At 43.7% G+C, this 12,500-nt stretch overlaps 1 protein-coding gene across 16 annotated transcripts in view; it reads right to left on the bottom strand.

The window, feature by feature from the left end:
* Positions 1-1,897: 1,897 nt before the first annotated feature.
* LOC147018044 (calcium-independent phospholipase A2-gamma-like) overlaps positions 1,898-12,500 on the bottom strand; it is a 185,113-nt gene continuing 174,510 nt past the window's right edge. For 6 of the 16 annotated variants that reach the window (XM_085897332.1, XM_085897328.1, XM_085897333.1 and 3 more), the window contains exons 14-16: positions 12,393-12,500; positions 11,764-12,011; positions 1,901-2,415 (exon numbers count right to left, since the gene is read on the bottom strand). The exon at positions 12,393-12,500 is cut by the window's right edge and continues 88 nt beyond it. In XM_085897332.1, coding sequence (XP_085753458.1) covers positions 2,266-2,415; positions 11,764-12,011; positions 12,393-12,500 — 506 coding nt within the window. In that variant the 3' untranslated portion in view covers positions 1,901-2,265. Of the gene's footprint in view, positions 2,416-10,086; positions 12,012-12,327 lie in introns of those variants that run through there. The other 10 variants (XM_085897338.1, XM_085897336.1, XM_085897337.1 and 7 more) reach the window with 6 other exon arrangements.

The raw sequence follows: 12,500 nt of genomic DNA on the forward strand, positions 1-12,500 counted from the left end.
TTTTTTTTACAAAGATTTCACATTTCCTAACCCTAACATTTCAATTAATTTAGCTGCATGTGATATTTTGAAAGACTAGAGAATAATTAACTTATGTAATGTTCGTTGAAAATCTTAAATAACTGCACTATAGGTGTATTCCTTGTCGTGAAAGATTGTAAGTTATAAAATGTATACTTACCACTGCTATCGATATCTACATTATGGGAGATTCCATCGTTTTTTGCTTTCCCGGTTTAAAGAATTATATGCTGTACTAATTAGTAGCTGAAAAAAAAACTGGGTAATCACTTGAAAACAATAGATCATTGGAAAGTAAATAGGTACAGTATTAGTGTTGGAGATAACAGGTACGTCTTGTCTACCAGTGATCTTTTTCACAATCTGATCTGTGGATATTGATCAAGACAAAATTGATTGACCACATTATATTACTAATCTTACAATAAAAATTATTAATATAGTGAAACCTCTTTTGAGAAGTCATCCAAAATGTCACAAAAGACTGACTTTACAGAAGGGATGATCTCTCATGAGCAGTCTGTTTTCATGTAAAAGTGCCAGTATAGCCAAAATTAGGTGGGCTTTCAGGAGAAGGTGGTGGCTCATGAGAGGGACCTCTCGATAGGTTTCACTATTAGCAATACATTTTACAGATTATCATAAGCATAATATAAAAAGAGGATATAAGATCATTGCAATTTATATTTCAGGAGGATACAATTTCTATTTCAGGAGGAGAAATCCAACTTTAGTACAATTAACTGCTCATGAATTATTGTCACATTAAATTGTCATACAAACTTGTTTTCTGATTGAAGTGCACATGATGAATATGGTTGTGGTTGGAAAATCATTGGAAAATGTGTGTTTTTGGTTCATGCTATTATTTTATGATATATTAACCACCATGGATACACATATATCAGCGAACACATGTATAAAACCATTAAAACTCCTAAAATTGGCTTTAACGAAAATGCATACAATTGTCACCTCCACTTGGTATGTTTAACCCATTTTGCAAATTACTTATACCACAATTCATGACTACAACAGGCCTGGGTAGGTTGCTAAGGTATTTTTCAATCTGAAAAAAAGGACAAGACAAATAAGTACTGTATGGGCTACGTCATCAGGTTGGACCTGGGTATTGCTCCTGGACCAAGAGATGTGCAAGCTACAAACATGTGACAATATGAAAAGTGACTCAGAGTTTACCATGTAACAGGACAGTTCAGATGAGGATGATGCCAGTGATACATGTAGTGTAGATAGATGATGATGAAGAGTAGTGTACTGGTACATGTAGTAAGGAAATTAAAGGTTTACAATTATCACAACTAACTTATAAATATAATGGTACATTTTTCACCAAGGCCTATATAACAATACAATGCTGTTTAAAGCTGTATATATGTTCCAGTATTAACTCATTTAAAATGGTTGACGCACTTTTGAAATGATGAATGGTTTACAAAGTTAATCCCCAAAGTATGCATGATACTGGTGTTTCTACATTTAATATAGTAATATATGAATCTAATAATCACTAAAAAGTATCTTATAAAACATAGTTTAGCTATATTGTGAAGATTTTAAGAAAATAATTCCAGGACGAGGAAAAAAATCAGTTATTTTCCTTCATTTTTGTCATTCTGGGGGTAGTGATAAAGATTGCTGTGCTCTGGCACTAAGTTACCACATAGAAAAGTCTACATGGACTTTTTGGACTACTCAGATGTATAGCTATCTAAAATGTATTATAAAGTCTGGTGCCTCCTGATGGCAATCGTGAACCAAATTTGAGGTCTGGGCTCAAGGACTATAGGATGCACAATAGCAATCAAGGCAGTTTTATGAAAACAAATGGTTGGGTGGTTAGGGGCTAAAAACAAATATCATTACAATTATCATGTTTTATAAAGTGCAAGTCCGTCTCATGCAGCCAAAATTGTTTAATTGCAAGTTGGGTCACGGAGGATGAAAAATTCATAATGGCAGTGGCTAACTGCAAAGCTCACGTGTATGATAAATTGAGCCTGTATGAATGCTATAAAAATCCAGCATGTCGTACAAACTGACTGCAGTGCTTAAAATGCAGACAAGGCAGACAAGTGACAGTGAAAGTCAAAGGCTGAATCGGAAAGCAGCTCCGTGCATGGTTTTTATCCTGCAAAAGACAATGAATGGCTAGATGTCACTTCTCTGCCTCAATAACAATCACGAATTTTCTGGCCTTTGTTCAAAGCTGTAAAAGCATGCTCATCGAGCAATAGTGTTCAGAGGCTGAGCAATGAGGCTTTGAGAGTGGTTAGGGTGAGGCCAGCACTTGAGGGGATGGCACAGCAAGCCGGTAAAGTGTATGTCATGGGAGCACGAGAGAGATGAGGAAGAAGGCCATAAACGCCAAGACTAAATGGGAATTGGAACAATGGCAGAAAGAGCAATGATTAGCATTCAGAACAAGCAGCAAGTGCAAGTACTCGATGGTACACAAATATGGCAAAGTTGAAACTCTCAAACCCTGTACCAAATAAATCAGTGATTTCAATCCTTGCATTTCGCAGAGTTCAGTTAAATATGAAAGGACAGTTTTTTTTCTTTCATTGTTCTCAGATTCCTTGTGAACCTTGTACTGTATATAAATCATATGCAAAACAAAGACGGAAGTAGACATCAGTGTATTTTATTGTAAATTACAATGACATTAGTAAGCAATGGGCAAATACACAGGATATGGGATGTGAACATGGGTTGCCAAGATCATTGGCCATCTGTTCAGATGGGAATACTAAACAGGCCATCCAGTAAAAAATAAAAATAAAAAAATTCCATAATGTCCTATAACTATGTCGCCAATGACGTGGACATGCTATTTAAGTCAATTATGATGAAAGGCTAGTTGTTTTTTTTTTTAAATAAAGAAAATGCCAACCAAATGAGCTTAGCCCAAGTGCGAATCATTTAAAACAGTTGTGAGCTCTAATGGTAGCAAGGTCACCAGCCTGTACGGTCAGAAGCTTTGAACCGTGCCATCCTGGCTGAGGTCTTGCACAGTCACATTCGCAGGCATGGTGCATGACAAATTGCCCAGAAGGCGTGCCTTCCGAATGCTTTCTCGACAAACCGCACATCCCATTTAATCGTCTATTCTGCCGCACATAATGCTCAACAAAACACAGTCCAGGCACACCTCATACATCAATCACGATTCGAAGCTCGGTGCCAACAATAACCACTTTCAAAGTAAAGGAATTAACATTTAATGCTGAACACCAAAGGAACATCCAAATTATTTTGGCAAGGCTGTAAACAACTTGCTCAAACATGTGGATTACTACACTTCATATGTGCATGAACCTTAAAGAAAAAAAAAATGGATAGATTTCACCTAACAAATGAACTGCAATTTGATTGACAAGCTAATTCTGAGGTTGAAGGCTGGGGTAGGTATTTGCATGAGGAGCTGTAAAATAATGAATCACAAATACTTTGGTCAATTAAAGCAAGATATTGGAATGCTTGATCTTTAAAAAAAATAATAATAATAACAATAATAAAGGAATATTAAAGCGAGTCACATTGAAATGTAAGATGACAGAGCAAAAATTCAAAATACTGACAGTGGAAGAAGTGCATGAAAAAAACAAGGGAATGAACGAGCAGGAAAAGAAGAGGGGGAAAACAAAGTAAGAGGGTTCAGTTAGTTATGGTTAATGGGATAGATAGGGTCTCAGGATGAGGATGGGAGGGGGGGATGATGAAATGGTGGTGCACCGTCTGGCCGAAGCCTTGTAGGGGAGTAATGACATTATATCACCTCCAGAAAACAGTTCCACAAAAAAAAGAGAAAAATAATGCACCAAAGAGTTGGAGGTGAGCAAAAAGGCTGCATTCAACCAGCAGTGAGTAGCTGGAAGAACATGTGCAGCACTCCACTCAGCTACAAAAAAGGCCTTTAAGGCTGAGTACTTCTGAACTTTCATGGAAGGACTTAAAACAATGGAGGAGCCCAGTCTGTGGTTGGCTTTGGAGGCCATATTTGCAATATGGTCTGTCCAAGAGAGGTTGTAGCTAGTGGTGAGGCATAGAAATTCAAGACACCAAACCTCTTCCAGTTCCTGAACATGCAAACAGGTGGGTTCCATTTGAAGATTCTTCCGGAGCAACAGGACGAGACTGTGACATTATTCCAAATCAGCAGAATCTGCACAGCTACTGTCTGCCTGATGATGGGAAGGGGTATTCTACGGCATTCATCTGCCAAAAGGAACAGGATTTTGTCCAGAGAATCTGAGAAATTATTATCTCCGCCAACAAAGGTGAACAGAGGTTACGTTTTCACCCCTGTCTGTTTGTTTGTGAGAAGGATATCTCAAAAAGTTATAGATGGATTGGGATGAAATTTGGTTGACATGTTGGGTGTGTAACAAGAACAAATTGATTATATTGTTACGGAAATGGCCCTTATTGGAATATTAAATATAGGATTAGCTCAGATCCCCCATTAAATGCATGTATAGCTAGGTTGTTTGGTAAAATGGACGTTATATGTGTGTCGGGAGCTGTAAGAGGCTGTTTTATTGTTTGTGCGGTGGTGGTGGAACAAGTGCTCCCTCTTCTTCCTCCCCTCTACGGACGATAGGCCCGCACAGTCGGCTGGGAGGGTGTGGCCAAGGGGAGGAGGTGGAGCTAAGGGGAGGAGTTTGTCGGCTTTGCGAAGAGAAGGCGTGCTCGTGTAATGAGAGAGCAAGCGAAGACCTCGTGAACAACTTCAGTTTGGCAGAAGTAAAAAACTGCAGTCGGTTGAGAGGGTGCTCGTGTGTCGAAAGAGAAACGAGAGAGAAAGAGTGTTGTTTGTGAAAAACAGTCGGGTTTTCAAAGCGAGTGAATGTAAGAGAGGCGGCCTGCATGTCAAGTCTGCCTTTTTGGGGCAGTGGGAGAGGCGGCCTGCACGGAGAAATTGAGAGGACGGAGTTGGAAAGTCGGGCTTCGAGGCGGGAATGCAGGAGAGGAGACGACGGAGCCTCTGACGGTCCCTGCTCACACCAACGGCTTGACACGTTTGCCGATCCGCTTGCTGGAGCCCGGCACCTCGATTTGCGCCTTGTCTGAAGAACAGGCCAGGTCTGGATTTGTACACTGGACCTTGAGAGAGATCGGCTGAGGCCCATCGTTGATTTGGCGGTCTCATGCCGTTGACCTTACGAGGGGTCAGAGCGTGCGGAGACCGCGTGCAGTGCGAAGGGGGCAAGAGTACGACGACGCCATCTTGCCAGGCGGCACGTTCGAGCTGGAGTTCGAATCCATGGACATCCACTTGTTACGAGCGCCATTCGTGCTTTTTGACACTGTCCTCTCGTCCATGAGACATCACCAAGTACTCTGACTTGCATGCATGCTGTCTGTCCTTGGCTGCACGTTGTTTAAGGCATATCTCGGTTGCGATCCCCTCGAAACCTGTAGTCCGTGGTTCCCTGGTTAAGAACGGGTTGAGGATTGTTAATAAAAACAATGTCGTGAATTTTGCTTGTGTTGTGATCCCCGATGTTCCCCAATAAATCTGGTTAATTCGTATGAAGTTGCCGCTATGGATTAATTTGTGTCGCGTCGAGGAATGATACGTTCGATTGGCATATAAAACCAAAATGGTTACAGACTGGCAGAAAATGCTCGGCATCTGACACAACCAGTCTGTAACCGGGGTTCCATTTCCCCAACTGGTAAGGTACAAGCATTACGTTGGTATCGAGATTGAAGACGCGTGACCCGAGGCCTGTGCTGAGCCGGCCGGTGTTATAAACCCCGGAGACGGCCGGATTGGGTTGAGAATCCCTCCGTCGCTGAATCCTTAACAACATTTTGGTGACGATCTGGATCTGGATCTGGATACTCGAAATTAAAAAAAAGTGAATCTTCACATTGATGGGGCCAAAAATGATATATAGCATTTCTCAAAAAAGTTACGAATGGATAATGACAAAACTTGGTGGATGAGTTGGGTAGGTGACAAGAATAAGCTGATTTGATTTTGGTTCAGGTCCGACCTATCAGTGGGAAACAAAACATAAACTGTTCAGCCTGGCAGAGATATGCACTCTACCGAGCGCCATACAAGTTTATCTATGTAATGAACTTGACTGGGTCCAAGATGTTTCCAATGGGCACTGCAACCTCAACTGGGAGAGGAGGAGAAAGGATTCCATTTCATATTAACACATTGACTGCAACTGTGGAGGAAGAAAAAAGTGAGGTCGGAAGGTAGTCTTGTATGGCACAGACAGCAGAGGATGGCAAGATATGTCCAGAGACACAGTCCTGACTTCTTGCTTGAGACCTCATAAGTGGAACCATTGCTGAGAGAGCAGCAGCAGCATGTCCATAGTTAGGTGACCAGGATGGAATCCCCAAAGTCAGTCAGAGATCAGACTGTTTGAAAAGAGGAAAGATGTCATCCGGAGCGATGATGCATCCCATGTCTTTGCTTACAATCAGAATCAGCTTACTAACCTATAGTTGAGGATCTGCTTTTCTACCCTTCCTGTGAATGACAGTGATATTGTTGCGGAGCCAGGTATCGGCTGCGAGCACGACCGCGAGGTGGAGCAGTAGGGTTGCCTCTACCGAACACCCGGAATCTAGATCGTACCTTTCAGAAAACTCCGAGGGTACGGGTCCCTTACCGGACCGAGAATCGTCAATAATTCCACCACGTAGTACAGGGCTATTTGCCAATCTTCAAAATACCGAGAGATCCACGTGGCGAGTTAAAGAGTATTCACACCCTCAACGGCACTCGTACGAGTCGAGCCGTTAGCGTGCCCGACCCGTGCGCAACCTGAGCGGATGGTTGCCGAAGTCCCGTCGGTCTAAATGTACATTTACAGCAGCAACAGCCTTTATAATTCACCAACATGCACCATGTTAAGCCAATGGAAGAAACACAGCAATGAACTGATACATTTAACAAATGTATTTATTTAAAATGGGGGAAGGGGGGGGCACGCAAGAAGCAGAGTTATCCGACTATAGAGATGCAAGTATGTACAGCAAAGAGCGCTTACACAATTCCTACTTACAGACGGGCCCACACACAAACACACAGATACCAAGAAGGACATGGACCTGTCCACCTCGTGTGGTTCGGCTGACACGGGCGAGCCAGGTCAGCGTCGAGATGCGATGATAGAATTCAGAGCTCCCTTCAGCGCTCGTCCCAGCAACCAAAACTCTCCTCTGTATCCCAACCTGTCCAGAAGGCAGGAGGTTTCTCTGCCACTTCTCCAAGTCTTTTAGTTGAACGCCAAAGCGAGGGCTGATAACTCCACACTTGTTCAACCTGCCCGTCAGATTGACCACAACCTTGCCTGCTCGATGGTCATCAACTATCTCAAAAACTCTCTAGTTCACCGACAGAGAGACAGCGTGCAACCGACTTGCGGTTCTTGTGGAGGAAGGATCTCTCTTCGTCCAATCGCGCCGCGACCTTATTCACCCTTCTCCAGGGGGGGGGACGCATCCGCCTCCCCGCTCTCCCTCACTGGACGGTTTTGGCATGCAGAATCGCTCGTCATTGGCCAAAACGAGTGGCAAGTCCGTCGATTGGCCCGGGGGCGTGGTGACGTCGCATGGACCGCCTTTCTCACCGTCGCAGGGTCTGATTGGCTGAGCGGCGGCCACCTCACTCGTAGCATGCTGATTGGTCGAGGACCGCCGCGAGGCTCCTCCTTGAACTCCGCCCACCATGGCGTCGGCCAGAGCGAGGTGAAGGTGAGGGTGATGCTGGCGTTGTTGAAGTTGATGGTGGTGTAAAAATAAAAGAAAACCCTGACTATCAAAGTAACTTCGCAACGCATGTATATTTAATTACCCATTAAACATGGGACGGGGACCCAAACTAAAAAACACATACTTACCGATATAACTGTTCTATAGGACCTGCATGTTGAGTGCTCATGGCTTCCAGATTCGCAACAATATTAACGGTAGATGGGAGTTGGCTAAAGGTGAAGGGCATACTAAGAGAAAAGAAAAAGGAGAAGTAAGAACATCAGAGCAGGATTGGAAAACACAATCCTGCTCTGTTGCTCTTACAGGAGCACATATACCAACTGGGACCATCACTGATGCAAGGATGAGGCTGGACAATACCTTTTCTACTTTCTCGTGTGAGAAAGACAGTCCTGTAAGTCAGTAAAAGGGTAGAATGTTGGGACAGAGCAAGATTGGTTGAGGAACGCAAAATTGAGGCAAAACCTGAGTTGAGACATTCTGTCAAATTTGCGGTGAGGTCACTGGAGGTGAAGGAGATGATATGTCGGAGCATACACTGACCAAAGACAGGTTTGACAATGCACCACCAAGACCTTTTGGAAGTAGACTGTTTGGAGTGTTTGACCTTTAGATTTGTAATACGTTTTCCTATTTCGCTAAGGATGGACACACTTTTATGCGAGCCTTCCAGAGTGATCTGAAGTTGCCCTCAATCAGGTTAGTCTTTCCTGTGGACAAATCAAAATGCTTGACGGCAGCTGCTGCAACACACAATTCAGTGTGCCAGGACCGAGACTTTGGGTAGGATATCTGCAGATGGGATACAGCACAAACAGGGGGGAGAGAAAGAGATAGAGAGCGAGAGAGCAGAGAGAGCGGGGAGAGAGAAGAGGAGAGAGAGGTGGGGAAGAGAGAGAGAGAGAGAGGGGGGGAAGAGAGAGAGGGAAGAGAGAGAGAGAGAGAGAGAGAGAGAGAGAGAGAGAGAGAGAGAGAGAGAGAGAGAGAGAGAGAGAGAGAGAGAGAGAGAGAGAAGAGAGAGAGAAGAGAAGAGAGAGGGAAGAGAGAAGAGAGGGGAAGAGAAGAGAAGAGAGGGGAAGAGAAGAGAAGAGAAGAGAGGGAAGAGAAGAGAAGAGAAGAGAGGGAAGAGAAGAGAAGAGAAGAGAGGGAAGAGAAGAGAAGAGAAGAGAAGAGAGGGAAGAGAAGAGAAGAGAAGAGAAGAGAGGGAAGAGAAGAGAAGAGAAGAGAAGAGAGGGAAGAGAAGAGAAGAGAAGAGAGGGAAGAGAAGAGAAGAGAAGAGAAGAGAGGGAAGAGAAGAGAAGAGAAGAGAAGAGAAGAGAAGAGAGGGAAGAGAAGAGAAGAGAAGAGAAGAGAGGGAAGAGAAGAGAAGAGAAGAGAGGGAAGAGAAGAGAAGAGAAGAGAAGAGAGGGAAGAGAAGAGAAGAGAAGAGAAGAGAGGGAAGAGAAGAGAAGAGAAGAGAAGAGAAGAGAGGGAAGAGAAGAGAAGAGAAGAGAAGAGAAGAGAGGGAAGAGAAGAGAAGAGAAGAGAGGGAAGAGAAGAGAAAAGAAGGAAGAGAAGAAAGAAAAGGAAGAGAAGGAAGAGAAGGAAGAGAAGGAAGAGAAGGAAGAGAAGGAAGAGAAGGAAGAGAAGGAAGAGAAGGAAGAGAAGGAAGAGAAGGAAGAGAAGGAAGAGAAGGAAGAGAAGGAAGAGAAGGAAGAGAAGGTGAAGGAGAAGGAGAAGGAGAAGGAGAAGGAGAAGGAGAAGGAGAAGGAGAAGGAGAAGGAGAAGGAGAAGGAGAAGGAGAAGGAGAAGGAGAAGGAGAAGGAGAAGGAGAAGGAGAAGGAGAAGGAGAAGGAGAAGGAGAAGGAGAAGGAGAAGGAGAAGGAGAAGGAGAAGGAGAAGGAGAAGGAGAAGGAGAAGGGGAAGGGGAAGGGGAAGGGGAAGGGGAAGGGGAAGGGGAAGGGGAAGAGGGAGAGGGAGAGGGAGAGGGAGAGGGAGAGGGAGAGGGAGAGGGAGAGGGAGAGGGAGAGGGAGAGGGAGAGGGAGAGGGAGAGGGAGAGGGAGAGGGAGGGAAAGGGAAAGGAAAGGGAAAGGGAAAGGGAAAGGGAAAGGGAAAGGGAAAGGGAAAGGGAAAGGGAAAGGGAAAGGGAAAGGGAAAGGAAAGGGAAAGGGAAAGAGAGAGAGAGAGAGAGAGAGAGAGAGAGAGAGAGAGAGAGAGAGAGAGAGAGAGAGAGAGAGAGAGAGAGAGAGAGAGAGAGAGAGAGAGAGAGAGAGAGAGAGAGAGAGAGAGAGAGAGAGAGAGAGAGAGAGAGAGAGAGAGAGAGAGAGAGAGAGAGAGAGAGAGAGAGAGAGAGAGAGAGAGAGAGAGAGATAGAGATATCTTTTGTGATTTTGTGAAAGTATTGCCAGGTGCAATAAATACCAGATGCAGTGGAGATGCAGGCCAATCATTTTGTGAGAGTGCAGTACTTGTCAATTGGTCTGTGTGAACAACCTCATTCTGCAGCATTGAGATCACTTTCTAACAATAGTGCGAGTTACGTGTTTCACAAGAATATGGTCAGAGGAGTGAAAAGGATGAGAGGAAGAACAGGAGAGGTTGGACAGGAGAAGGACATACCATGATCAGATGTCAGTTGGAAACTTCCATATTGGGTCAAACCCATGGAATTGCAGAAGAACTTAACAGCAATGCTGAGGTTTGTTTTGCAGCGCAAACACCCAGCCAACTGGCATGATGGCATTTGAAGGCACCACAGATAAGGAAGAGTGATTTAGGATAACCAATTACTATTTGATCCATGTTAGAATAAAGAGCACCAAATATGGATTCTTCATTACTGGGCGAATAGTCCACACTGATAAACATTAGGTCGTTGCGGAGAGTAATATGCATGAAGAGGTATTCTCGTTGATGAGGAGGAATTATCCTGGATAAAGGACAAAGTGAGGAATATAATTCTTGACAGACAGCATGGTGGTGGGGCCCGTCGAATCAGAAGAGAGAATTGCCTGGGAGAATCACAGAGGATTTCGAGATATCCTGCACGAGGAACGTTTCTGTTCAGCATATAATGTCTGGAACTGCAGCTGTAACCTGAATGGTAACCTGTTCTTTTTCCCATCTGAATTTCTGGGTCATGATGATGGAACGACGGTTCAAATAATACCGTACATGTTTGGCAAATGTCTACAATGTCCATGTAAACTAATGTAAAAGTACATCGATGTCTAACAACGTCGTTGTCGTGCATGTCATTTACATGCAATCGCTTCCACGAGCCGAAGATCAATTTTAAAATAAAATAGAATGAGGCTGCTAATCACGATCGTAGCATAACCGGCAACAAAAAAATTAAAATAAATGAGAACATAAATAATAACGATGAGCTCAAGGAAGACCGAGGAAGTATTTAGTAAAATTTCTGTGGTTGGTTTTAGTCAACTTGCAAAATACTCTTCTTTGCACACTATTCACAAAGGCATCGAGCTTCATTCCGAATCAGTGTGATGGTGACACTCAGGTGGCGAGATATTTCCATCGAGAACCAGGAACTTTCAAAGACAGGCATATACATGAAATGCATGAACATGTTTTCACATCTCTACACCAAAAGGAGAGCATGTTATCCCATCCAATTTATTTTTACTTTTGGACAGCTAAATGGGCAAAGTGTTGGGGGAAATGGCATGCTGCCATTGTCTTTCATTAAGATAAAAAGGTGCTGAACACCAATTAACTCAATACTTTGATTGCTCTTTCCCATTTTCCACCCACAGGCGAGCTTGTGGTTATTGGTTTATTTTAGCCACACTTGGAACTTATTCAAAATCACTTTCTACTGACAGTATGTTATCACAGCTAAGCTGTCATTAACCTACTTTTCCTCCACCACAAAGGCCGAAACTGACAGGTTTGTCAAAAGAGCGGCATAAAACTGTCCACATAAGCTAGAATTTATGCCGGAAAGGCATAGTAGGAATCTGGACCTCGGTGCAAGCTAGGGCCAGACGGATGCAGTCTGCGATACGAGAATGAGTCGAGCGTGGTTGTGCGAGGCAGTGGGCAGCACGCTGAAGCTTGGGTCGGTTTCGATGAAGGTACAGTAAAGCATCCTCACGCAGTTGAAGCAGTCGCTCTGGGCGACTCTCATCGAGTGATAACTCATCAGACACAATGGGGTTAAGTCTAAAGTAGGAGCCATGGGGAAGAAGCCCATCTAGGGTTGTGTGAACCTCTGCAAAGGGAATGTGTGAGATAAAAAAAAAGATTTTAGAATTCAAAGCCCAATGAACACCATAGTGAAGCTCTCATACAAATGCACATTTTAAACTTGCCTTTTACAAAGACATCGTTGAGTTACATTTGACAATGCTGGGCATCAAACTGCGACTAGACAGCAAAACGAGAGGCAAAGAACCAATTCAGTTCTCCTGCAACCCCCCAATGATGAGGTCCTTGTGAGGTCACCAATTTTACACTATTACAATTATCCAATGTATATTTTTGTTCAATGGATTTTTAAAAACAATTATTATCAGATCAAGATTTACCATTCATATGTGACGACAAAATTCAACAAGAGATTTGAGCCTGGAAAAGCCACCCAATGTCATACCCTCAGTGTCGATAGCACTGCTGAGGATATGTGACAGCTTGGTTCGCAGGCTGGTGTGGGTGAGCAACGGACCGCTAGGTCGGAGAGTCCGCCCGGTACCCAATGACA

The sequence above is a fragment of the Eptatretus burgeri genome, chromosome 10 (genome assembly GCF_056783735.1).
Source record: "Eptatretus burgeri isolate ZD-2024b chromosome 10, Ebu_testis_v1, whole genome shotgun sequence".
Classification (NCBI taxonomy): Eukaryota; Metazoa; Chordata; class Myxini; order Myxiniformes; family Myxinidae; genus Eptatretus; species Eptatretus burgeri.